Source organism: Anastrepha ludens, chromosome 4 (genome assembly GCF_028408465.1).
Source record: "Anastrepha ludens isolate Willacy chromosome 4, idAnaLude1.1, whole genome shotgun sequence".
Lineage (NCBI taxonomy): Eukaryota > Metazoa > Arthropoda > Insecta > Diptera > Tephritidae > Anastrepha > Anastrepha ludens.
The window spans coordinates 79507983-79535905 of NC_071500.1; the positions used below are offsets into that span (position 1 = coordinate 79507983).

The following is a 27923-nucleotide window of genomic DNA, read 5'->3' on the forward strand; positions in this document are numbered from 1 at the left end:
GGTCGGCTGTGCGAAGTAACACATTCAGTCAGTTGCTAGACATCGACAGTGAATAAAGTCCAAGTCTTTTAAATTATAATTATAATTTTTTTAAATAATAAATTTCGCATTGCGCTAAACAAATTAAAAAACGCAAATGTAAAATAATACAATACTTACTGAAAAATTATACAATAAATATTAAAATTAGCTGAAATCATAAGAACTTCAATAAAATACTTTAAAATGCAAGTGTTATTGCCTGATCAAAAGTTGTCTAAGGCCCTGCCAGAGGCGTTGGTTGAAAAGTTTAAAATTGTCGATGAAATACAAAGTTTGTTAAAGGCTGCGAAAATAGGTGGCGCCAACATAACGGATGATGGTAATAAAGAAAATGTTGAGGAATCACCAAATGACAATAAAAACAAGAGCGTTGTTAAACACGACAACAATAACAACAGTAATGACAAGAGGTGTTTGAATAGCGACATTGCAGCGCAAAGGTAAAAAAACAATAATGTTGCTTGTTTTGGGGAAATATTTGATTTTAAAAGGGAAACAGAGGACATAATAATTTAATTTCAAATATTGTCGAATAATGTAAATAAGAAAAAAATGCAAAAAATATAAGCAAAATTATATATAAGTAAAAATTTTAATTAGAAATCATGGATAATTTGCTCTTATCGCTGGTATCAGTTCTTATCTTATTCGGCAATTTATTAAAAATAGGCTGAAGATTATTATACGATAACGATGTATTCAGCCGTATCTCGGTACGCTTGTACGGGGAGCGTCTGTTGACAATTATAAAGCTATAGGTTCAATTCAAAAATTGTCGGTTAATGAATACAAAAGCAGATAGAAAGGGTTTTATCTGATAGTAAGGGTGACTTGTAATAGAAAACATTCTAGTCCATTTCAGTCATAAAAAACTTCTTATACGCTCATCACTCTTTACTGTTGAGAAATGCCACCAAGTGTTAGATAATTCAAATTAATGAAAAAATAGCACATAATTATTTTTGGTATTAGAGATTTAATATAACCCACATAATAGAAGAATTTCGAGGTTTCCAAAATTTTCGGTTTCGGAAATTTTAAAACTTTAATTGCTTCATTATCTTTCGAGAAACCTTTTCTGCATGTCGAATTATTTTTCATCGTTTTTCATGCTGAAAAAAGCAAAAGGGTTCTAACTATATTAAAAATAAAACGAATCAAGATAAAATTATCGCTTTGTACTTGTACACTTCACAAAGCTTGTTATATGAACTGAAATGAACTGAACAGAAAATGAAACTGTTACTATTTTCCTCTTGGTCGTACATATCATTAATATACTATTTGCAAAAATTAAAGAACGAATTCCGGTTATCAGTCAGATCTGATTAACATTGCAAGAGCAGCAACAGCAAACGGAATCAAAATCGCAAAAGTACGACTCGCATATGAATTGCCAATTCCACAATGAATTTCAGATTATATTGTTCCTTTAAGTAGCCGTCATACATTTAAAATATTAAAATATTAATTTTGCAGTAGACGTTACAGAGGATTTTTTCTAATTGCCGCAGGCAATGGCAAACCTCCTAGGGCACTTCTGTCATGAAAAAGCTCTTCATAAAAAACCATCTGCCTTTCGGAGACGGCATAAAATTGTAGCTCCCTCCACTTTTAGAACAACATTAAGACCCAAACCAAAACCATATTAAAAAAATTATTTAAAAAAAAACTAAAACATTTAAACTTTTATGAGAAATGTTTAGTCAGCAATTTTTCTACAATTTCTATACATTTTTTCCTAAGTACATCTTTAAAATTTAAATTTTTCAAAACAAAAACAAAAAACTTCACTTCAACGAAGCAGAAAAAGTATTCGTACACTGCAAAATGCGGATAAAGTATTCATTATTTAACAGAAAAAAAATAAGTTTTAAGTAACTTGTGGGACAACCTTTCCGCTTGAGGACGTCCGCAAGTCGATGTGGCATAAAATGGGCCAATTTAGAAGTATTTGGTAATTTTGCTCCACTCATTAATTATTACATTTTTAAGCACATATTCTTATATTAATTTTCAAAATTGTTTTTTTTTTAGAAATTAACAATTTTTTCACATTTTAAACACTCAATCGTTCTTTTAAATTTCAAGTAAATCATACATGAGAGAGCTGACAACCTTCTAATTTATATCTGTGGTTACCGAATCTCTTCTCAATATCCATGATGGGAATACCAGACATGGATTAAATACCATCAAATGCCTATATTCATCGGGCTCACCATTAATGGTTTGTTTAACTACCTTTATCGAATACCTGTTTTTGTTTAGGTTTAACACCAACATCTAAATAGAGCTGCGACCCTTGCCACGCATTGATCAAATGCTATACTTAAAATGCCAAATGCGCCGTAACCCAATTTCGAGTAAGCCAGCGAATTTTCACTTCCGAGTTCCTAACTTTTGCTATAATGATATAATATATATGTATACAGTAGGTTCTGTTTTTATGCGGTTTTGAAATAGTGCGGTTTTTTTTTAAATTACAAAATGCATGTCGACCTATCGGGAATTGTACATATAAACAAGATTCTTAACCAGCTAAGCAAAAACTCATCACAGATTACATCAGAAATGCTAACCCTATAAGTATGGAACCGCCTGCATCACCATCCAGATCAGACGTGTACATTTCCTCAAGTGACGAAAGTGATTTTACGCCAAATCCTAAACGAACGCGCAACATGTGGGTATTGTCTGATTCTATTTCTGACGTAAATTTATTTTTCGATTCTGACGTTTCTTAAATAAATAGTTATAATATGGGACTAGTGCCCTTTTTTATGCGATTTTACTACATTATTTCAGATTTATGCGGTTTTAGCACTTTTGAAACGTATCTATAGTTTTACTATAGAATTGGTAGCTTTTTTTATGCTGTTTTTTTTTTATGGTGTTTCTTGCGGAACGTATCTACCGCATAAAAACAGAACCTACTGTATATAATCACTTTAGCTCCTGTAATTCACTGAGAATATGAAAAAAATTGCTGTCAGAACTGTTAAAAAGACCGTCAATTTAATTTTTCATTAATCATTTTAATTAAATCTATGGTTGCAAAACCTTACAGACTAGAGGTACAATATGATTTAAAGATAAGATAAAAGTTCGTAGATGCATATGGCTTTGTAATCGAAATGACATTTCTTGGTACCTTTTTCAAAAATATGGACCAATAATGTCACGCTCCAAATAAGATCCCTCGGTAGCTTTGGGTTCTTCACAATCACGCGCGGACATCCCAACATGATCTTTGAAAGTAAGTTTTCAATATTTCGAAAGTTTGCTCAAGCGTAATGTGATCATTTTCCTTCCACTGAAATACGATGCTGAGTTTCAGCTACAATACCTGACACTAACTAGAATTTCATAGTCTACGTATCTTGTAACTAAGTTCCATTAATCAGTCCGTGGGCATCTTCCAAAAACTCAATGCTTCTATATATTTTTCTAATCTCATATGTGCGTTTGAACCACTCACAGTTTTAAATAAAAGTTGAGGAAAATATCTTAAAAATCTAGGATTGTTTTTTGACGTTACTTATAAATAAGTAAATGCATTTCTCCCCACGAAGTTCAAGAACTTTAATTTAATTTAATTATTTCATTTAAATATCGACAAGCCAATTGACAACCTAGTGGCGCCTGTGCACAGCCATGTAGGTATGTATGTACATATATGAATGTGTGTGCATTCGATTTGTATCGTAATTTGCCGGCTTGTAGGTGTGAGAATAAGCGCGACTACCTCAATGAACTTTGTTTTTACGATGCTCCAGTGAATTCGCTGCCAAGGCCAAATGGCGTCATTCGTTGTGGTGCGACAGCTTAAACAAAAACAACAACAAAAAATTTAAATGTTATTATTGCGAACACGCAAACCAAATGAGCTATTACACTGTTGGAAAAGCTTAAGCTTGGTAAACAGTGGGGTGTCCCTTTAAGGCTGTCTAATTTTAAATTTTCAAAGCACTATTTAAACAGTTCTAATCACGGACCCAATTTATAAGTATTTTTTATTGCTATTAAAAAAGTGCGGGGACCTACTCTACCTGGATCTTTTTTATTTTTCGAGCTTATTGGGATTTTAACTGAAAAAGAGATTTAAACAGTTAAACTTGAGAAAGGCCTTAATTTATTTTTATGTTAAAAAAATGTATTTATTCAGATGGATGTAAGCTTTTTTCCGAATTTTGAAAAATTAAATTTTTCAATATTTAAAGATAAGATTAAAAATTAAATTTTTCAAAATAAATCATTGCACAAAAATTTTAAAATTTGATTTAAAATTGAGGTTTCAACTCTTGACTATAAGTATGCGCTAAAATTTTTTAGACGAGGTCACCCATTTGTACGCAATAACCCGAAATCATTAGGTAATTAACTAAACCATAACCAATTTTTTTCTAAAGGCCTTTATTATAAAAGTTATGAAAGTTCGCGTGCTTGATTCAAATATTTTTTAATTCAATTTTTTTATTATTAAAGAATCGCCGTGGGTTATCGACACACAAGGTGCCTTTCAAAAAATCCTACAGCAAGAAATCCAACCGCATTATGCTCGTGGTGGTAAATTCACATTGCGCGAGTGACAATGGTGATGAGATTTTAGTTTCGCCTCCTCAAAACGCTCACTCTCTGAAAAAGTGACTTTGCAATGACTTAAGCATTGTATTACAGTTTGATTGTCCTTAACTATGTAAACTTTCATGTTCATATAGGCGGAGCACAAACATTTCGCTGAACTAAAATGGGTGATCTTAAGGGGGAATGCCACTATGAAAATTCAATAAAATCGATTTTTTGTTCGCATAAATTGTTAGTATAAATACTCAAGAAAATGTGGTAAACATTTTAAAGCGAAATTCCCTTTATTCCCGATTCTGTGTGCACTTAACACTAAACCTACCATGGACGGGTCAATTGACCCATTTTAAACTTTTTGTCAGAAGTTCTTAGAAATAACATTATTAAATCGTCGTTTGCCTTCACGATTTTTATTAAAAAATACATCGAATGTATTTTTCAAGATTTACTCTTCTCTTGCTAATTATTTTACCGAGAAATATATGTGATCTTAATAATATATATAATATTTTAAAGACGGGTCATTTGACCCACTTTGGTAGGAATAGGAATACATAAAATATCGGTAGGTTTAGTGTTAAGTGATCGCCCGTCGGTTCGGCCCCGTAGCGCTTACGATACGATGCTTTATTTCAAACGCGTTTTTCTCGAAACGACTTTTTTGAGACGGTGGCAACGATTTCTCGAAGACTAATGAACCGATTTTAATTTTCTTGTTTTAAAAATTTTTGTTATTGCATCGGCTATCGTTGTACGTAGCCGATTTTCAAAAATTTGGAAAATAACTATTTTTTTGGGCCTCTTGAAAATCAAACAAATGGGGGAAAACATACATCAAATTCAAATCAGCACCATTTTGTCACAAAACAAAAAAAAAAAAACCGGCTACGTGCAACGATAGCCAATGCAATAACAAAAATTGTGTAGATTAATAAAGTTTTTGGTGTTTTGATTTCAGATGATTATTCATTGCTGTATCGCTGCCACCAGATGACGCCATTTTTTATTTACATAAATTTGTCACTTTTCAATATAAATTCAAATTTACATCAACATAGTTTAATACATATAATATATAACAATTGCCTTTTGTCCGATTAGTAATCATACCTACTTACAAACAAAAAAAACTTCCCACAAATCGACTATTTTTGACCCCCACAGTGGCATTCCCCTTTAATGGGACACCTTTCGTATATACAACTCTCTTATTACGCGGTAATTTTTTACACGATTTCGAAATAACACGGTTCACTAAAAAGTTTTTTATAAACGAAATTATCGTTCTTGCACGAATCTCAAAACAAAAATGTTTTGACGTGTAGCCGGCTGCATGCACCAAAAAATGCGGCGTTACCTTGCTTGAACTGCAAGCGAGAGCACGAAACGAACGACAAAGAGGCACAATCGGCCCCCGCGTTCGGCAACGTTCGACATCTGGCTCTGTCCTACTTGAGTGAGCATATATATGTATGTATATGTATTATATGCGCATTTGTATATAAATTCACATACTTGTATTTGCATATGCCTTCTTCCTGTGTGCATGGTAATGAACCATTTCTCTGTTGAGAATAGGACGATGATAGAAAAAATAGGAAATGAAAGGGAGTGTTTCGAGTGTAAAGTGTCTTGAAAAAGGCAAATCGATGATGTTGCCTCTTAGTGTTGTTGACTTAATAACGTCTGATGCACAATCGAAATTGAAGATATCTTTCATGAATTTGATTAATGTTTCGTCATTTTCACGTTTGTGTAAATGTAACTTGATCAATTCTATTGCGATTCCATTTACCTCCTTCTCTAGATCCATATACAAAATATCTATCAAACAAATAAAATTAAAATTTTCTTTTGAAAAATTCAACTATTCCAACAGTATTTGCTTGTGACGTTGTCACGTTAAACTATCGTCAGTAAACCGACTTTACAGACAACCTCTTTTTTTTTATAAACAAAACATGATTCCTAAAAGGATGTTTTTTTCGTGTAAGAGCAATTAAAACATTTTAGAACTAACCAAGACCAACTGTGAGTTAAAATTTCAATGTAATCTTTAGGTCGCGTGTAGCTGGATAACAAGTATGGTACAAGATGGTGCAAAGTTAACCATCCAATTTGGTTTTTGAATCATTTTTTACTGCTTATTTGAGCTTTTACTCTTTATTTGGCCTTTACATCTTCCACTGCTTGTCTGTTTGTAACTGCAGCCGTCTAGTTCAAATATGACTAACGTACGACTCCATTTGCAAAAATTTTAATTTTCCGAGAGGGTGATTAATTTTGTGTCCGCTTCTAGAAATAACTCGAGAAACCAGTCGCTAATAACAGACTTAATTGGAACGAAAAAACCACCAGAAGTCGTTTATAATTTGAATAAAGCCCGACAGATGGGCTGTATATGTATATCTGACCTATCTTCTGATGAGTCCTTTTTTGGTCCAATCCGTAATAAACGTGCAAGCTTGTTATCAAGTGGCCATGAATAGTTGCAAATTTGGTTTTTAATTCTCTTTGTAATAATTTAGAGATTTTTCATCTTACTCAATTTTTTTAAGTTGTGGAATCCAAATTTACCATATGCATATATTTTTTAGACAATTTTTTTGCACGCACTTCCAAGGAACGTATCTACCAAGTAAAAACAGGGTTGGGTGTACTAACGAGTATAGGTATGTGCTTGTCTGGGCAAATATTATTACACTTTCATATTGACTACACTATGTAGACGTTACTATAGTTAGAAATTGCCACATACATGCAATGAACTTTAGAAAAGTGAGCTAGTTTTATAAAAAAACAATTAAAAAAGAGTAAAAATAATAAAAATGATAAGTGGAAACTATAAAATTTGACGAGTTGAAGGCAATTACGACTAAATTGAAATGGATAGGGAAATTACAAGTGACGCAATGCCACAGTCCATTAGCTAAGGAGTGAGTGGCGCGTGGTTGGCAGTCGACCACGAGACTTGACTACCTCGTGTAGTTTTAATTATTGCAATTATGCACGCTAAGCTCAAACTCAGTATTTCATAGTGGCAATTTGACAAGTGTGATATTATAATATAGATGAGGGGAATTACTTAAATGCAGTTGCAAGCAATTGAACCAGTGTCCAATTAAATACATACATTCATGCATTATATGCAATTGTGTCACTATGATCATTTACAGGGTGTTAGTCAATAGCATACCACAAGGAAACGAAGAGGGTAGCACTCCATTTGATTATATCAGAAATAGTTTTTTGACTTGATTAACCCTTATCCGGTATTCATAGGCCAAAATTGCTCAAAACCACTTTTAACAATGAATATTTCTGTAGAACTTTCTTATCAGCAGATGCAACTTTTATATTTTTTATTATTTCTTAAATCTAAATTTGACAAGCGTTGGCTTTTTTGTTAAATTTTCGATTGAACGCGCTGGGCAAAAATAATTACGTATGTAGCTCATCAAAACCTGGAAAATAGGGTATTAAAATCTGAGTATTGTGCAACAGCCAATATCGAAATTATAAACCTGAAGAAAACAGGGACGTCGTGTTGTACTTGATCTATGAAAAGTAGCACAAGGCTGCAACATCACATAAAATGTTTTTAAATCTCACCATTTGGGGATGGAGTGAGTTATTTAAAAGTAAGAATAAAGCATTCTTGTTTGTAAAAGTTAAAAAAATAAGCAATAATTTTGGCAATTCCTATTCCATTTCCCAAAATGTTACTAGGAGCACCATTTAAATCAATGACTTGACTGGCTGGGTTGGTGTGTGGCTAGCACTTTGTTACTGTGGTTGTGAAACATTAGATGTTAAGAAAATGTATTTATAATACAATGAAGTTGCCCTTCGGTAGGAAATGGAACAACTAAGCTATCGAAAGTTCTCATAAGAACTATCTTCTACACGGATGTGGCACAGAACTGCAGAGCGCTCCATTTGTAGGGGCTACATATACCGCAAAATGAGGAAGAATCTAGACTTGTTGAGCCATTTTGTGGATCTCAAAAAAAGAAAAAAACATCGATTTTGTTATCAAACGGTCAATTGAGCCACGACTTAGAACTTTAATAAGAATATCAGGCGAGTTATTCGTGAGATAAACTCAAAATGCGTCTACTACTGCATGGAAATTCGAATTGAGAAATTGCCATATCAGTGAAATCGTGTTGCCTAAATAATTGAAACTTTTAAATTTGCTGAAAAAATTATTCTGGTTTTATTTTATTTTCAAGTAGAAAAGTGCATTCAATATATGAGTTTGTAAATATCTCTAAAGTGTGTAAATATCTACATGAATTTAGCCATTGGTTTTTAACTTTTTAATTTTCACACCATTTTCATCGAATCAGTCACTGCACTCGATTTTTCCATACAACTTTTCACACTCACACACATTTCTAGGCATTTGTTATGCCGACACGTTGCATGTTTATGTGCACCAATTCTACAAAATGCATCAAATGTGTGCACGGCCTTTTTGTTTATTTTCATTCCTCGAAGAGCGCGTAGTTTTTACGGCTCATTTCGTTGTTATGGTAGCTGTTTACTTTACGACTCAAATAGCTGAGGTGAAAAATCTGCAGCGACACTTATGACAACATCAATTATACGTTGATAGTGATGTGAAAAGTGTGTCAGTATTTATTTATATATATGCATACATAAGAGTTTTTGCGCTATTACTAGCGGAAGTATGTGAAAAATGCGAACAAATATTCGTATTATTTTTTTTGTAGCTGAAATATTTTCTAAAAGTATATATTCGCTTTTGCTACAGAATTTGTCATTTCGATAGTAATGAATATTGGCATGCCTTCAAAAGTTATGTCACCTATTTTTGCAATAGTGTGTTTGTTTCAGCAAACTAAATAAAACTAACGCGACCAAGTCTTAAATTAAACAAAAAGAAATAAGTTTCCATGCTATAGAAAACTATGTGTGTATGCATAATAAGATTAAGCGTTTCGTTGCGAAAAGAAAATCGAAGTGCCCTCCAAAGAGACAGAGGTCTCGTGTAGCAATCACTCATACGCACCATCGGACACCGCCGCATATTTGACGCCACTGCAGCTAAACAATTTTATATACAACTCAACTGAATTGTTCTGTGCAGATGTATTCATTTTAGTTTTTTCAAGCATTTCATTAAAAAACATTCACAATGATTTTTTCATCATTTAGAGATCCAATAGAAGGCATTGTTGGCGACAACCTTGACTATGGCAAAGAAAACTTAAAGCAAGGAAATGAAAATCAAAATTTGCAATGTCAAAACCAAAAGGCCGCAAAGTGCTATATTAATATTTTAGTTAGTGTTAAAAATATTTTCGCTTATGTAAAAATTCAATAATGGCCTTGTCAGCAAGTAGTCATGTTGGATTTCTTTAGTTAATGATGATTTTTGGTCACTTGGGTAGAAAATTGTATGCATAAATTCTAAAACAATTTTTGGCGAGGCGCTAATTATCTTTTTGTGTGACTTTAAGCCATCTAAAATAAAAAACTTAGTATGTTGATGGGGAACTGTGTAACTGAAATTACCGCGAAAATTATGTATGCTTGGCCAAAGGCTGAATTAAATTTGAGTATTTCCATTTCTTTGTAAGAAAATTGCTTTTAAGTATGAGATTTTAAATTAAAGTCATCAAAATTAGTAGCAGATTTTAAATTTTTAATATTTTTATAAGATTTTAAGGAATTAAACCAAATTTTTTGAAATAAACGAGAATTTTGTACAATTTGGTTTGCGTTATTTGCATTTACAATTGGCGCGTGCATCCTTTGTTGGGTGTTTGGCCGAGCTCTTCTTCCCATTCGTGGTGTGCATCTTAATGTTTTTCTATATAAGTCCGTCTAGTTTTCTGCCGCCTCCGAACGGCAGATGGTTTTTATGTAGAGGTTTTTTCAAGGAAGAAATACACTCGGAAGTTTGCCATTGCCAGCCGATAGGCGACCGCTATTAGAAAAAACGTGTTTCTATCATTTCTTGTTTTCATGCCAACAGCGGGTTTTAAACATGGGTGTCAAACCATTCGACTATTGTGGCCGTCAGCTTCTAATGAAATTTATTAAAAACTAATGCAATTTTTGTATAAAATGTCTTTGAAGACCATTTCATTTAGTAATCCTACTATTCGTAAGAACCTATTTAGGTACGTCTTTTGTTTGAAGTGGAATCTAACAATTAAAAAAAAAAGTCATTTACTATTTGATTTGCTTAAAATCAAAGGACCATGCGTTTTTTTCTAATAGCCTAAACCTCTTGTAGGCATAATTGACCCAAGGTGGGCAAAGAAAATGAAGCATTGTGTTAACATTACAAAAAGATTTTCTTCGATCGGGAAATAGGAGTTATGGCAATGCGATCTTTCTATGCATCATCAGCATTGCGCTGCTTAGGATAAGAAGGGTAAAGGGTGCATCGAGTTCTTGTAGGATAAGAAAGTTAATACTTTGTGTAGAAACGAATAACCAATGCATATCAATCTAAATACATGAGACAGTGTCAGCTTCCACTTTCAAGAGACTTAAATTAACACCGTACAGAGCAAATTTGGAGAAACATCTTTTGTTGGCCAGTTGGGTTAATAGCAAAATGGTAATGACCAGCTTACTTAAACCGAAGAAAATCAGCAAATAGTAATGGCAAGGGTATGTGAAGATTGAGCTATTTCATCGCAAAGCGGATGATTAGCAATTTGATTTTTGAAATTCTGGATTTTGCGATCAGCAAGATAGAAATATTATTCAATGGGGCATCACGCTGGATCCTAAATTATAGCTTAAATGTCAAAAAAGCTTACACGAATTGGGCCGAGAAGATCTTGACTTTCCTCAAACGGTAGTGTAATGGATTTAATGCTAGTTTTTTGAATAATTTCAATGCAATTCTTGGTATGCATCTTAATATTGCCTCACAAATGGTCGAACGTTGAGTTTTATGACGCCACCGAAGGCAGATGGTTTTGATCAGAAACTTCTTCGAGACTCTGAAATTCACCATTGCCTATAGAAGTAGTTCCTGTCGTGCGGATTAAACTAGGACACTCTGGTCGTTTCCCACGACTGTCGGTTCGACGTTACCGCAATGACACGGATTTGTAGTCGGTCCCTCTAGTAACATTCCACGTGCATGTGTGGGGAGTGTTTATGCTGCTACAACAGCAACAATAACAATACTGCAGTGACAGTTCACGGATTGGAGTACACATCGGTAGTGTAAAACCCACGGCACCAAATTTATAGTCATAGATTTAATTCAGCATAAAAATATTTTCATTTTAAATATCTTACAAAAAGCATTTGCAAAACTAAGTTTTGTAACTAATTCGATACTTCTGTATCTGTATGGGTTTGTGAACCAAGCGTAAGCCATACATGACCTTGCTCCGCAGTTGTTCCAAAATCAAAAATCTATTACAACTTTTAGCTAATTTACTAATATTTTGCTCTCTACATTTTACCTTATTTTCTACTGAAAGCGTTGGTCGACGTATTCAATTATTCGCTAATAACCTTATAAAATAATCAAAGAATTTATGTATTTAAATAATCGTCATAATTTAACAATGATAAACTTTTAATTTTTTCAAATATTGTTGCTAACCCATGTCTGTGGAAATATTCAATTTATTTTAAGTCACGTATGCACTGTCATGAGCAAAACGATAGCACACCGCTACGAATATATTCGTATTTGAAGGCTTTTCTTGCATGAGCCATTCCAATATAAAAGTTCAACGATTATTGAGAAACAAAGTGGTTTGGAAACACCTTATAAAATTTGTATATGGTAACAAAAACAAGATACATATTCAGAATTTAAATACATTTTCCGTTTGTAATTTCGTGAGTTTTTGCGTGCAAATTTAGTTATTCAGTGTAATCTTAATATCGATTTTTTTTTTTTTTTAATTTTTGTAACCTAAATTTTATGTATTTTATATTGAAATATTATGCTGTTACACTAACCCGCACTAGTATCAATTGTACGAAAACTTACGTGTCCCGTACACAATGTGTTGATATGCTCTGTTTATAGCAAACGTTTTACCAATAATGGCCATTACCTTTCCTATTTTTGTTATAAAATTATGTAAATAAAAATTTATTTTAATTTGGAAGAATAGAAACAGTGCTTGGTGTTTACCGCTATTGCATTGATTCTAATATTACACTCCACAAATAAATCTGATAATGGAGGTAACTCCCGTATTATAAAATGTATTGCATTGATTCTAATATTACACTCCACAAATAAATCTGATAATGGAGGTAACTCGCGTGTTATAAAATGTTTGGCCTCATAAAGACTGATGCTGAAGTTCTGATGCACTTTTCAGGGATTCCATGTCAAGCTATCCAAGTACTATATTTTGGATATTGTCGTCAATGCTTTTCAAAATTGGTTTACTTGGATTGAGTGTACCCGGACGTTCAATAATGTGTGTGACTGACACATAGATGGCGGCACTAGTACTAAATCAATATTTTTTTCGAAAGTTGGCAACCTTTTTAGGCTTACTGTCAGAATCATATGTGAATCCGACCATTTGTTTACAAGTTACAGTCCTTTAAGTGACGCTACTTTTGAGTTTTTAAAAAAAATGAATTCAAAGCAATTCCGTGTGCTGATTTATCATTGCCAGGAATGGCTTGAAAAACATTATTCGGACTCTGCTCCATCAAAAAAAAAAATTTGTTATTGGTATGCCGAATTCAAACGTGGTCGTACAGACACCGATGACATTCCATCTACTGGAAGGCCAAATGACGCTGTTATTCCGGAAAACGTTGAAAAAACACTGAAAATCATTATGTCCGATTATGTTGTTAATTAGGAGTGAATTGAAGAAATTTTGAAAAAATTTATAATTTTGAGATTTATTCAATGTTGAAAATTTTGGTATAGAGTTTCTTAAAGTGATATATCTTCAGCTCGTTGTAGTATTTTTATAACTATACCCAAATTTTTTGTTCGAAAAAATTTAATAATATTTTTTGTTAAATTTTTTTTTAACTTTAAAAACTCTTTATACAAATTTTCAACATTGAATAAATCTCAAAATTATAAATTTTTTCAAAAGAAAAGTTTCTTTGTTCGAAACAATTCTATTTTTTTTGTTAAATTTTTTTTTTTGGTAATTATTATTATTTTTTAAATACCTCCCTAATTTTTTTAAACTTTAACAGAAAATATTTCACTTTAACAACTCTTTACAAAAATGTTCAGCATTGATTACATCTCACAATTATACATTTTTTGAGAAATCTTTCAGTTTACGCTAGCCTAAAAATAAACTAATTTTTAGAAGAATTGGCACCAATGTCCAAAATACTTGAACCACTTCACATGGAAGCGTTCTGCTATTTTAATGCACACAGCTGTATGTAAAAGCATACATAAGCATATATAATATGTATGTATTCTCGCATGTTCAATTGCATATTTACGTATATACATACATACTCGTACATATGTATGTATGGAGGACATTTTTTTTTGGAATATTTAGTTCCTCTTTTCATCGCTTAATTTATTCTTAACGGCTAACCTTATTTCAGAAGACTGTTCGTATATTTCCTCGGTATTTTTGCATGCCAAATAAATCACAATTTGTTTTCATGTGACTTCATTCGTAAAATGAAATTTTATTCAATTCTAGACCGTAAATTAAAATGAAATATTCCATTTTAATGATGTGACACGCGGCCGAATCGCTTAAGCGATTAACGCGCTGTTCAAGAAGAAGAATGATGAGGAGAGTAAACTAGTAAATTGCTTTCTAGAATCCTTGAGATTTAGGTTATACGAGTATAATTTAAAATGCTATAAAAACTATAGAAACTTAAAGACAAAAAGACACCGGGATATGACCAAATAAATGGAAAAATACTGAAGGAGCTACCCGATACTAAATATAATAAACTACATGCTAGACCTCTTCAACGGAATAATTAGGCTACAATACTTTCCAAAAGCATGGAAAGTTGCACAAGTTATAGCGAACCCCAAGCCAAACAAGAACGCCACTGTTTCTAGCTCGTACAGACCATGCTAGACCTCTTCAACGGAATAATTAGGCTACAATACTTTTCAAAAGCATGGAAAGTTGCACAAGTTACAGCTAACCCCAAGCCAAACAAGAACGCCTCTGTTTCTAGCTCGTACAGACCAATAAGTTTGCTGCCCATCCTCTCCAAATTGTTTGAGAAAATACTGCTTGACAGAATTGACCCGATTCTAAAACAAAAAGACGCTATCCCCTCACACCAGTTTTGTTTCCGAAAACAACATTCAACTGTGCAATAGATTCACAGAGTAGTAAACAAAATTACAGACGACTTCAATAAGAAGAAATTTGCATTGCCGTGTATTTGCACATCGCGAAAGCTTTGACAGAGTATGGCACAAAGGACTTCTATATAAGCTAAAAAATATTTTACCACTCAACATATTTAATATCCTTAAAAGCTACATGACTGATAGACACTTCTTCATAAAATACGACGATGAGTGCTCTGTTATCTTGACGGCGTCAGCTGAAGTACCTCAAGGAAGCGTACTGGGCCTCATACTATACTTAGTATACACAGCAGATATACCAACGCCAACTACTCGAGGATCAATGATAGCTACATTTGCAGTCGACACAGTTTTAATGTCAGCTAACAACACAATTGTTTGAAAATGGGGCATTGAGGTCAATAAAGACAAAACCCAAGATGTAATATACGCGAAGAGAAAATCTGCAAGATATTCAATCCAAATTAACGTAGAAGACATAAAAATACACTCAAGTGCAAAATATTTAGGCATAACGATTGACTCAAAACTCACATGGAAAAAACACATACTGAACAAGAGAAATGAGATGAAAAACAAATTCCGACAACTCGACTGGGAAACTACTAGGAAAACAATCAACCCTAAGCTTATTTAATAAACAAATGATTTACAAACCAATAATCAGGCAGACATGGGCCTACGGACTAGAAATTTGGGGGACTGCCAGTAAATCAAACCTACAAATTATACACTCTTTTAAAATATTTTGTTCATTTTCTAAGTAATAACATATATATATGTATGTATAATTGGCGCGTACACCCTTTTTGGGTGTTTGGCCGAGCTCCTCCTCCTATTTGTGGTGTGCGTCTTGATGTTGTTCCACAAATGGAGGGACCTACAGTTTCAAGCCGACTCCGAACGGCAGATATTTTTTTGAGGAGCTTTTTCAAGGCAGAAATACACTCGGAGGTTTGCCATTGCCTGCCGAGGGCGACCGCTATTAGAAAAAACTTTTTCTTAATTTTTTGATCCTTCACCGAGATTCGAACGCTCACTCTCTGAGTTTCTTACAACAAAAAATTGTTTATATTTTTTAGGGGCAAACACAGCATATTCAGCCCAATAACTTACGAGTACACCCATTTTTGTACCTACTTAGTGCGTAGTATGCGGTATACTTAACAACCTTTTCATCCAAGTTCAGTGGCTTGTATATGTACATATGTATGGTGAGTGCGTATGTAAAGGGAATCGGAAAATGATGTCAAGTATGTTGATATTAAGTATCAAAAACAAACATATAAATCAAATGCAATAATTATCCAATGACACACCCATATATACATACTTGCATAGCAAATAACTGTGTGATAAAAAAAAGTGAAACTCATAAACTCCAACAACACCAAATAATATTCATTCAGTATATATACATGTAGGTATGTATTAAAATAAAATCTGAAGCCCGCAAAATATTAATTTTTTTATTAGTTTTGCTTTGGGTTGGTGTTGTTGCTGCCATCATTCATTTGTCGTCTAGTGAAAGTGTTGATGATGATTAAATTTGGCCGCAAGCCAAAGGAATTTCGCGCATAATATTTGCTCGCCAAGCAAACGTACAAACAACGACAAAATTTTGGTTTCTTTGTTTTTGCAAATAAATATTTGTTATTTGATTACTAGAAAGATATGCATACATACATACATGGGCATGCACATTAAATATTCGTCATATGACCAGGTATGTGTGTTGCATATACATACACACACAAGTTGCTGCCACCGCACCGTGCTGCAATTTAGTGTACGGCATGCTTTCGCTTTTTTGTTGTGCTTTTTGATGTGTGAATGACAATTAAATTGCAGCAGCAACACAAATTTTGTTAATTTAATAAAGAAATTATTTTATTGCTTTCTTGGCTATTTATCATTTTAGCGATTTCGCGCGAGTATTTACTGTATTTATTTTTTCATTGGTCTCGGGCTAATGAACCATGATTTTACAACCGATATACAAGAATGCATTGCATTTACACACACATGCGAAAGTGTTTACATATCCACTTACTGGTGCAGCGCCTTTAAGCAAAATATAGGATGATTTTGAAAGTTAAATATGAAATGGTAAATGAAGAAATCTATATACGTCCCAATATATTCATTATTATGTATTTACATAATTGCTGCTTGTAAGTTTTATTTTTGAACAAAAATGCTTTCTTGTTTATGTTAACCAAAACAAATAAAAACAAACTGTTAAAAAGGGACGAAAAATAGATGAAGTCTTTTTTGAAAATTCACCAAAATAGAAGGCAGGAAATTTAAGAGCTTGCAGCACTCTAGCGACCAAAAGAAAGCTCAACTATGACAATTTACTTTAGTAGTATGGAAAAAATAATTTATACTTCAAGTTCGTATAATACAAATATGTCGTAAAGTGTAAGATCTGGAACAATATCAGGTGATATGGTGATGATATACTTCAATCTGCTGAAAAAATCAAAGCTATAGCGGTGTCTATAGGGGCGAAAGTCTATATGCGGGCGAAACCGTGGGTAGCATCTATGTATGTATGTATGTAGGGCTGCAAGAGAATAATCCTACATGAACCTTTTGACGCTCTCATTGAATATTCAAATCCAGCTATTTTGTTAAACAACTTTACTTAAATTCGATTAATTTCACATACTCATCGCAAAAAACGCTGCATATCTGTCAAATTGATTTTGCGGGAATTCAAATAAAAAAATGTTAGAAATTGGGAAAATATCAGGAATGGTTAGCATTCAGGAAGGCATTCATATTTTTAATTATGTGTTAATATAATATTAAAAAAATGTTTCCTGCGAGGGCGTCTTTCTGTCGCGAACTCCATTAAGCCGCAGACATTTCCGGCACCGACGAATTTCACATACGCATAAGTATCTTGTTGCCTTATTTTTAGTTTCAACTTGGTAAAAATAGGAAAATTAAAAAAATAAAGAAACCTCATATATTTATACCAAATCGACCATCACCCACGCAAATGTATACGCAATGATTTTTAAGCTGTCTGAAGCGTCATGGTTCTTATACCTGTAAGTAAAACACAGTACACTCTCTCCTAACGAACATCTCTCTTAAGCGGGCAATTTCCTTAAGCAGAGGAATTAAACTTTTTTTCTGTTGAACGGACAACCCAAAGATCATAGATTACAAGGCTGGAGCAAAATTGTGAGAGTAACTTTGGCTGTTACGTCATGGGGGATTTTACAGAGAGAGAGGCGAGTGAAATGAAAACAAAATGTGTAAAGTGCGGTTAGTCGTTGTTCAGATGATTTCATTTCATTCATTTCATTTCATTTATTGCCAAAAATCATTTTAACATAGGAGTTTACAAAGTTATGATAAAATTAGATTGTTTAGCATTATCCTAACATACATTTGTACTTATCTAGGAGTTTAAAACTTATTTTTCTTTTGATTATACAATAGGTTATGATTATTATTTGGAATGTCTTTGGCATGATTTTAAAATAACGATAACGAGGTAACTGCTTTGGTTTTTTCGTCAATCAATAAAACAATCACAGTTTTTGAAATCGCTTGCCAACTATTCTGAACATAAACTATTGCAGAAAATGAGATTGACGGCAACTTGGCTTCCTATAACAAGGTTTATTTAGCTCTAAGAAAACTAAATGATTCTTCTTTATATCACTGCGATTTCAAAAAGTGTAATTGCCTACTGATCTTCAAATAGAAATTCAAGATATTGAAATTGAAGGAAAAACTCGCTAAGCTAAAATTTCTAACTTTTTTAAATTTATTTGAATTTATCTTTTACATTTTTCATTTTTCTCTATATTAATTAAAGTTCTGTTTATTTTGTCAAATATTTAGGTTTAAAAACAAAAATTTATTAAAGATTAAAGATCATCTCAAATTACTTTTAACACGCCTCCTATAAGCCGACAAATTTTCCAGTCCCTTAGGTGTCCGTTTAGGAGAGAGTACACTGTATATAGTACATACTTATGCATACGTGAAGTATATATGTATTTATGATGATGACCCATCCATGTATTTTTGAAGACAACTGAAGCGAAGCAGATAAACAAAAAGTCCAGTGACGTCAATTAGGAAATTGAAATGAAAAATAATGAGAACTATGATGGAAAAGCAGAAAATATTCGTAAACAAATAAATTTTCATTCAAAAATTTTACCAAACACAAAAAAAAGAAAGTGTAAATACTTGTTTTTTGTTTCAATTTCGCTCCGGCTACAAAAGAAGAAAAATGGTGGCGTACAAAAACTGAACTAAAGTAAAAAGGACAAAAAGGAATTGGGTTGTTTAATGTCTACGCAGACTTATTTTGAAATTTTTTTAATATCTTTTACTCAACACTTTTAAATTTGTTTACCTCACTTTTTTCATAGCATTTTTCGCATACTAGAGGAAGCCTATTTCTGTTTATCTTCAAAAATAGCTTTAATTATATTTTAAATAAAAAAGTATGCGTACACTATTTTTATTGCATTGCTATATTTGTTTATAACTATTCGTTTTTACGTCATCTACTAATGTGGTAAACATTTAGTCGCACCATAGATTCTCCCACGGCTCCAACGTCATTCCTGATCTATGTTTATACTTGAATTCTAATGTTGAAATATATGTTTATTTTTTTGTTTTGTTTGTTGGAATCAGTAGGACCGAATAGGAACTACTCGTATATACGTATGGACGTAGTTCAATTGTTTTTATCACACCACATTGTTTATATTATTTATTGAACACTTAGCACACGGCTTTAAGAAATAGCAAATATTTGCAAAATTTCGGACTTTTAGCAAAATTAAATAAAACAATTTTTAAGGTTAAAGGGAAGCAAAATTTATGGAGACCGTTGGTAACAGTACTTGCCTCAAGCTAAATTGGAATTCGCATATTTAATATACATACATATGCATGTATGTACAGACAAAGAATCGCCGACGGCCTAAACATCCGTGCAACCGTATAACAAGATTCATGAGCAAGAAGTACCTGGTTGCGTTAGGCCAAGTTGCTGATAGTGCACTGCAAAAGCGCGTTAGAGAAAGGCGTGAACTTTATAACCAACTGCTTTCCTTTAAATAAATATATACATAAATGCACATACATATGTACAAATACTTGCAGAAGCGATAGACCTTAATAACACCTCTTAACTGGCTACAATAAATTTGTGTACTTCAACAAAAAAAATTAAATTAAAAATACTTCATAGGTTGTCAAAAAAGTCTTGCAGTATTTCCGCAAGCTTGTGTTTGCAAGCGCGTAGTTCTAGTTGTATTCGTCGCATCGGTTCACGCTAGAGCTTTTTGGAAAGCTCTTTTCACGTGCTAACACGTGTTTGATTAATTGTTGTTTGCTTTTAGTCGTTCGTGAGTTATAGCGTCCCAAACATGGAGCAAAATAAAGAGAAAATACGGCATATTTTACAGTACTACTACGATAAAGGCAAAAATGCATCTCATACTGCCAATAAAATTTGTGCAGTTTACATTTCCACCGCACAACGATGGTTTCAACGTTTTCGTTCTGGTGCAGAGGTGATCGAAGATGCGCCACGGTCCGGAAGGCCTGTCGTCGAAAATTGCGATAAAATCGCTGAATTGATCGAAAGAGACCGGCATAGTAGCAGCCGTAGCATCGGCCAAGAGCTGGGCATGAGTCATCAAACCGTTATAAACCATTTGAAGAAGCTTGGATTCAAAAAGAAGCTCGATGTATGGGTGCCACACGACTTGACGCAAGAAAACATTTTTTCCTGTATGGATGCATGCGAATCGCTTCTGAGTCGCAACAAAATCGACCCGTTTTTGAAGCGGATGGTGACTGGCGATGAAAAGTGGGTCACTTACGACAACGTGAAGCGCAAACGGTCGTGGTTGAAAAGCGGTGAAGCTGCCCAGACGGTGGCCAAGCCTGGATTGACGGTCAGGAAGGTTCTTCTGTGTGTTTGGTGGGATTGGCAGGGAATCATCCACTATGAGCTGCTCCCCTATGGCCAAACGCTCAATTCGGACCTGTACTGCCAACAACTGGACCGCTTGAATGCAGCACTCATGCAGAAGAGGCCATCTTTGATCAACAGAGGCCGAATTGTTTTCCATCAGGACAACGCCAGGCCACACACATCTTTGGTGACGCGCCAGAAGCTCCGGGAGCTCGGATGGGAGGTTCTTTTGCATCCACCGTATAGTCCGGATCGCGCACCAAGTGATTACCACCTATTTCTGTCCATGGCGAACGAGCTTGGTAGTCGGAAGTTGTCCACATGAGAGTCCTGTGAAAATTGGCTCTCCGAGTTTTTTGACAATAGGGAAGCGAGCTTCTATAAGAGGGCCATTATGAAGTTGGCATCTCGTTGGGAACTCGTCATCGAACAAAACGGCGCATATTTGACTTAAATCGCATTATTATAACCAATTTTATGAACAATTGAAAATTCAGTAAAAATACTGCAAGACTTTTTTGACAGCCTATATAAATAATTAACTTCAAATTAACTTGAGTATCAAGAAATGGGGGGGGGGGAATTTGAATTTAACATAAACATGTCCCATAACTTTTTTAAATTAAACCTACTTTACTAGCAAAAATAATCCTGCATTTCCCAAACAGCGTTCGGATGTTTGTCATCGTTGATATCTTCCGTTTGATTGAAAACCAACGTAGAACTTAGAACTTTCTCCCACAAAAGAAGAAAATGAATGAAGCAACTGTCAAAAAGTGCTTTAAGGTAAGAAATACGAATAAGAAGCACAAAGTGTGTCGTCAGTACAGGAGACAAATTCCCTTCTCTCTTTCGCGGCCATTCGGGGGTCAACAAAATGTTTCCTTTCCAAATGTGTCCCTGTGTAAATAGGACATATCGCTGAGAGTTATCGCTTCAGTTACAGCATCAGACAGAGGAACGCAAATTTGGTCTAAGCATTCAAAAAGTGGGCGTGGATTTTTTTCCAACTTCAATACTATTAAAGTCGAATTTCAATGAGGTATACCAAGCTTGGACGAGGTTTTTTGAGTCGGTATCGCGATGCAAGCATTTAATGAAAATGGGCCCATTTATTTATCACTATTGATAACAAAAACCGTGAAATTCTTCACTTATATTGAAGTACGAATTGAATTTCAAAAAACTTTTTTCACACTTTTGGAAAGGATTGTTATGAAAAAATGTTTTTTTTTAATTCTCTAGACTTCACTTTGTCTATGACGAAAATTTCAAAATCATTTTTCACACTTTTGGCGAAAAAATATGTATATATTTTTGATTTCTCTTTCTTAATGCTGGGTTCTAAATGAAACTGAGGTCCTTTAAAAAAGATCTTGACCTGGTGGTGAAAAACTAACGAGTCAGATTTGCTATTTTCTGATGTGTGAGAAGTTCTGTTGCATGGTTTAATACATGCACATGTATCTCTGTGTTATAATAAAATAGTGGCTGCACAGTTTTCCTTTTCTACGAAGCCATTTTGTAAAGGTGCACAGTTGGTCTAACAGCACCTGCAATTTATAATTAACAGTGAAGCAGATATTTTATTTCGATTATATTGGGTGTTTTTTTAGCTGCATGACAACTATCGATGTCGATGCCTATGATTTGACAGCTGAAAATTGCAAACGGTGTTGACATTTCTGTTCAGTAAGGTTTGGCAAGTCGTCTTAAAGCTTTCAACGCCAGAAAAACGCTTCCAAGCTGTGGAAATTCAATTTGAAAAAAGAAGAAATAAATTAATCTGTTTGCGAAGTTCATGGAGTGAAATGTTGAAGAAGACGGCGAAATTTCGATTCGTCGTCGTTCTCCTTCGACCACGTGGAAAATTTTACGAAAATATCTTGGCTTCCGTGCTTATAAAATACAGCTCGTGCAAGAACTGCAGCCAAATAAAATAGCCATCGTTTACGTCGCATTTTTGCTGATTGGGCTCATTTATTAGTCAGATTTATTTAAAAAAGTGGTGAGAATTTGGATTGATCGATTGTTACTGGTAGCTGCGGTGGAGATATGCCGGATACCATACTCAAAATCTCATTCCCATCAAATTATCTACCAGATTATAATAAAAACAATTCATTCCAATAATTTTTATGTTTTGTATTATTGGCCCTTATTATGAGCATCATTCGATCTTCGACTGTAGTCGAAAGTGCTGATCGAACGAATTTTCATTTGGTATTATGGTGCTCATTCGTTGAAGAATAGGACTATTGTGAATTTCGATCGCTCGACGCATTTACAATAGATAATTTTTCTCAGCTGATACAGCAAATCAAAATAAAAGAAAAACCGATTGTGTTGAAATTCTTTGCTAACAACATTTTTAAAAGTTAAAAAAAGTATTTTTTGTGAAAATGAATACAACGGAGTTGTGGTTCGACGATTTATCGGACGATGAAAGATTAGCGGAACTAGCTAGAAGTAGAAAACAGTTGAGGGGCACATCCAACCCCCTAGAAATGGCTTCCACTAAGTACGTTTAGAATTTTCGAAATGTGTTGACGTACTTAATATTACAGAAATTTCCTTACAGATTTTTAAAGAACTTTAGATTATCTATAGAGGCGTTTATGAACCTACTGTCCAGTACAGAAAACCAGTTGCAGCAGTGCACCCGAGCCAAATCCATTCCAAATATTTTAAAGCTAGCCACAGTTCTGCGATTTTATGCTCAGGGATCGTACCAATTGAGTATTGGTAATGAAGGTATGCTAGGACTTGCTCAACCCACTGTGTCTGTTGTGCTATCGGAAATAATAGATGTCCTGGAAAATTATATTTGCCAAAGATGGATACAATTTAGTAGTACAGAGGCTGATCTGCAACAAAGAAAAGCACATTTTTATAGCAAATGCAGCATAAGAAATGAAATTCTTAGAATATTATAGAAAAATCTAAAAAGTATTAAATAGAAACCTTAACGCCACAGTTTCTCTTTTATTTTTGTTATAAATTTTCTTTATTCAATTATTCGTCATTCGAAAAAAATATGTATTTCAGTTCCTCTACGTATTTCAGCCCATACCTGCCAAGGGAAAATAAAAATGTATTTCTATAAACATCACAAAAAAAAAAAACCATTATTAACCTTAATCCATTTTGCTGCCGTTCCAACTATTGGTCCCAAGCAATTCAGCTCCGTTGTAAATTCCTCCCATATTTTTGCTGCTTGAACTTTGGTGCAAATCCCTTTTGCGAATTGTGGATTCTCTTCCATTAATGAAACTAGCCTTTCTAATTGCTGTTTGGTACTCACGACTTTCGACCTGCATAAAATTAATAAAATTAATTAGTATATAATTATTATTTGGTTACTATAAAACCATAAATAATCGCAAACAACTTACATTTTAACAAGTTTACCCACAATACGCAACACAATCGAAAGCAAAATTGCATTCGACTCTAAATTCGGTATTCCACGAAAATTTCGACAGGGCTGCACCGCTCCTAATACCAAATTGACATTCGATTTTCGATCTTCGACAACCAACGAATATCGAAGATCGAATCTAACTCATAATAGGGGCCATTATTTTAAGTTCTCAAGCATTGTTGTATATGACTATAGAAGACGTAAGATCCTTTTGATATTTTTGCAAAATTGGCGCTTCTCTTTAGCTAAAATTTTTTATAAGAATATGTAAATAAATATTGAAAATATCCTTAAGTACTTCCATGTAGAAAGCAAGTTTAAACAAACAGTGGAAATTTCAAGCCATTCGGTCAACTATTGCGACTCTGGCCGACTTTGAACCTAATTCTTTTTTTTGAGAAAAACCGAGTTTTGGTGCCCTGAGGTGGTATTAAAATGTTTTTTATCGAATTGAGAGCGGCTGCATGAAAACTCAAAACAACTGTATTTAAACATTTATCCCCTTCAATTCTTTGATTAGCCAATTTTTGGTTATTGGTGCTTCTTTAAGCCAGAAAAATATTTATTTTTGGAAATTCCTTCAGCGATCTAACTTCTTAAACTCTAAAAACTTTGCATTTTCAGTTTAGTATTTGTAAGAAGGGTTTTTATGAAAATTTAACTATAAATTTGTTGAAATGGTTGTGATCGCTTTTGGGAGTATGTATAATATACGAACTTTTTAGTTTCTTTTCTCATGTAAAGGCCAAAAATGGTGATATTTTGAAATGATTGTATAGCGAACCTTCCAGTGGAGTTCCAGTAGGGTGCCACTGGCATGGGTGGATCGGCCGTCCAAAGTTAGTGGGGGTCGGTCATACATTTGGACTCGATTTGAGCACTCTAAGTGGGTCAAAGTGGGATTTTTTGTTCGACCCAAATTGGGGGACATCAGAATTCGTTTTAGAGGTATGGTTTCTTCGGCAAAGTTTCTTACTTTGATCCCTAGAATACGATTTTCACAGAGCAATGAGCGATTTTTAAATCGACCCGCCCTAATGTATATATGTATATCGCATTTCTCACCTAATTTGGAAATGAAAATTATATTCGAAAAACAGATTGGAACTTGCACACTTTTTAATAAAAAAATATTTATAATACTTTTGCTATACTTGCAAAAGTTCGATTTGTGCTCCAAAACATAATCTGTGGTTCACACTTCAGTGGGTACAAAGTGTCGACCTGCAAAAATTAAAATTTTTTACAACGCAAATGTGATAAATAAATACTTAGTTCCTCCTACCTTGAACTTGTTTATTGAATTATTCTATTTATAAAATATTTTGTTTTTGCAAAATAAATCTCATATTTTCACTTCATTTCGACAGGTTGTTTTCGACTTGAAAATATGTATAAGTACATACATATCTATCATAAAAGTGCTGAAGAGCAACACAATAAAAACCTACAAACATGTGGATATGTAGAAGTACATAAAGACATAAACATGACTGTACAAACTTATTTTTGGCAGCCAGTCAGTGAATTAAAATGTTGACAACAGATTTTTTTATATGTCGAAAATAAAAATGTGCATAGAAAAATTTTATTTATAATTATTCTCCCCATATAATTCTCCTATAAACATTTTTGATTAAGTACTCTGCATTTTTGAAAGACAATTTGTCACAAATAGAGCAGGTTCTACGAGAAAGAAAAAGCTATGCGATCAAAAATGTATTCAACAAAAAGCAGCGACAAACTTATTGCGCAGTATTTTGTTTTAAGATGCTGAAATTATACAGCTCATTACAGAAATATTAAAATATAAAATTGGGGCTTCAAAATACAAATCAATTTTCATGAGCATTGAATGGAATGAATCTTTTTGTAAATATTTTTATATTTAAGTTGTACTTTCTTCACTTCAACCTGTTCATATTTTGATAGATTTTTTCTTTTTGTTCTTTTCTTTCAGTTCCTTACACGCCCCCATTATCACGCACACCCCTTTTCCGGGCATTTCACAATTGTTACCCAGCCTCTATCTATGTGGCGCAGGCGTTGCAATGCCAATGGTACTGGATAAACTGCAGGTGCGTTTCATCATCAACGTTGCGCCCGAGTTGCCCGACACTCCGCTTTCCAGCGTCACTAAGCCCCTTTACTTGCGCATCTGTGTCCACGATCGTCCCACTTCGGATCTGTCGGTGCACTTCGACGAGGTGGCAGATATGATTGAAGAGGTGCGTCAACTTGGCGGCAAATCACTGGTACACTGCGTGGCGGGTGTAAGTCGGTCGACTACGCTGTGCTTGGCGTACCTTATGAAATATGGCGGTATGTCACTTCGTGCCGCTTACCACCACGTCAAGGCCGTTCGACCACAAATACGTCCGAACACAGGATTTTTCCAGCAGTTGCGGCGCTATGAAGAACAGTTACGAGGCACGTGCTCCGTCAATATGGTCTATTATGAATCGTTGAACAAGGAGATACCAGACGTTTACGAGCCGGAATATCGGGCGATGGAAGAGTTCTATCAACGGCAGCGCAAAGCATTGAAGCGACATTAAATGAGAAATTTGTGAAAAAAGGGGATTGTGGGTGTAAAAAAGAAAACTGAATTCCAAAGGGTAGAATTAAAAGTCTATGATTCGACGTTAAGTTGCATTTTTAATGTATGTATGTTTAGTGTGTGATGCGAAAGTTTTAACGACTTGTGAAGTATTGATGTGCCTTAGGCCCGATTAGTTTCTAGTATACATACTATGTATTTCCTATTGTAGTTTTACTGTTTCGATGTAGAGTTCTAGATTTATATATATGTATGTATATCTATATCGTTCCCAGAATGTCCTCATTCTATATACCTATGTATGTATATGTGCATATCTATGTACTTGTGAGAGCTTGCATATTTTTGCCGAGCTGAAGTAAAAGTTGTAGTATTTTATTAGTACATACTTGTTATTATTTTTCCGAAGAATTTTAAGAAAAAACAACCAAATATAAAAATTTACAAAATTTTATAATTTTGTGCAAAGTATTTCTTTCTATTGGAATATGGGTAAGTCAAGCCAAAAATTGGTAAAAAACTAAAGAGAGTAAAAATAACTGAAATGCAATAGTTTTTGCCGAGAATGCTACCTAAAAATGTGTTCACATACGCAGTGATTAGCAATAAATTCACAAAAATTTATTTACCACTTCGCATATGGCAGATTAGCAGCAAAATTGACAATCAGCAGACAAGACTGTTTTGAAATGTTTTCGTTCACATAAATTGCTTTGGTAGAATATTTTGGAGTTTTTGGTTTGTTGAATTATTTATTATTGACAATTTGAAGAGAAGGTAAATAGAGCAAATAATGAATTTAATTGCGAAATTCGCTGACACTACCAAGTTTCGAAAAATAGCTCACTTTAAGACAAGGGAATTATTCCCTTCAGCTTTCACTCTTAAAAACGTATCTAAATTGATAAAAAAAAAAAAAATAAATAATTGGCGCGTACACTTCTGTTAGGTGTTTGGCCGAGCTCCTCCTCCTATTTGTGGTGTGCGCGTCCTGATGTTGTTCCACAAATGAAGGGACCTACAGTTTCAA

At 33.9% G+C, this 27923-nt stretch overlaps 1 protein-coding gene across 1 annotated transcript; it reads left to right on the forward strand.

Annotated features, from left to right (window-relative positions):
* LOC128859960 (dual specificity protein phosphatase 18) lies at positions 1-27350 on the forward strand. Its single transcript, XM_054097140.1, has 2 exons — positions 1-482; positions 26294-27350. The coding sequence occupies exons 1-2, from the start codon at positions 226-228 to the stop codon at positions 26889-26891; spliced, it is 855 nt and encodes a 284-aa protein (XP_053953115.1). The 5' UTR covers positions 1-225; the 3' UTR covers positions 26892-27350.
* Positions 27351-27923: the final 573 nt, after the last annotated feature.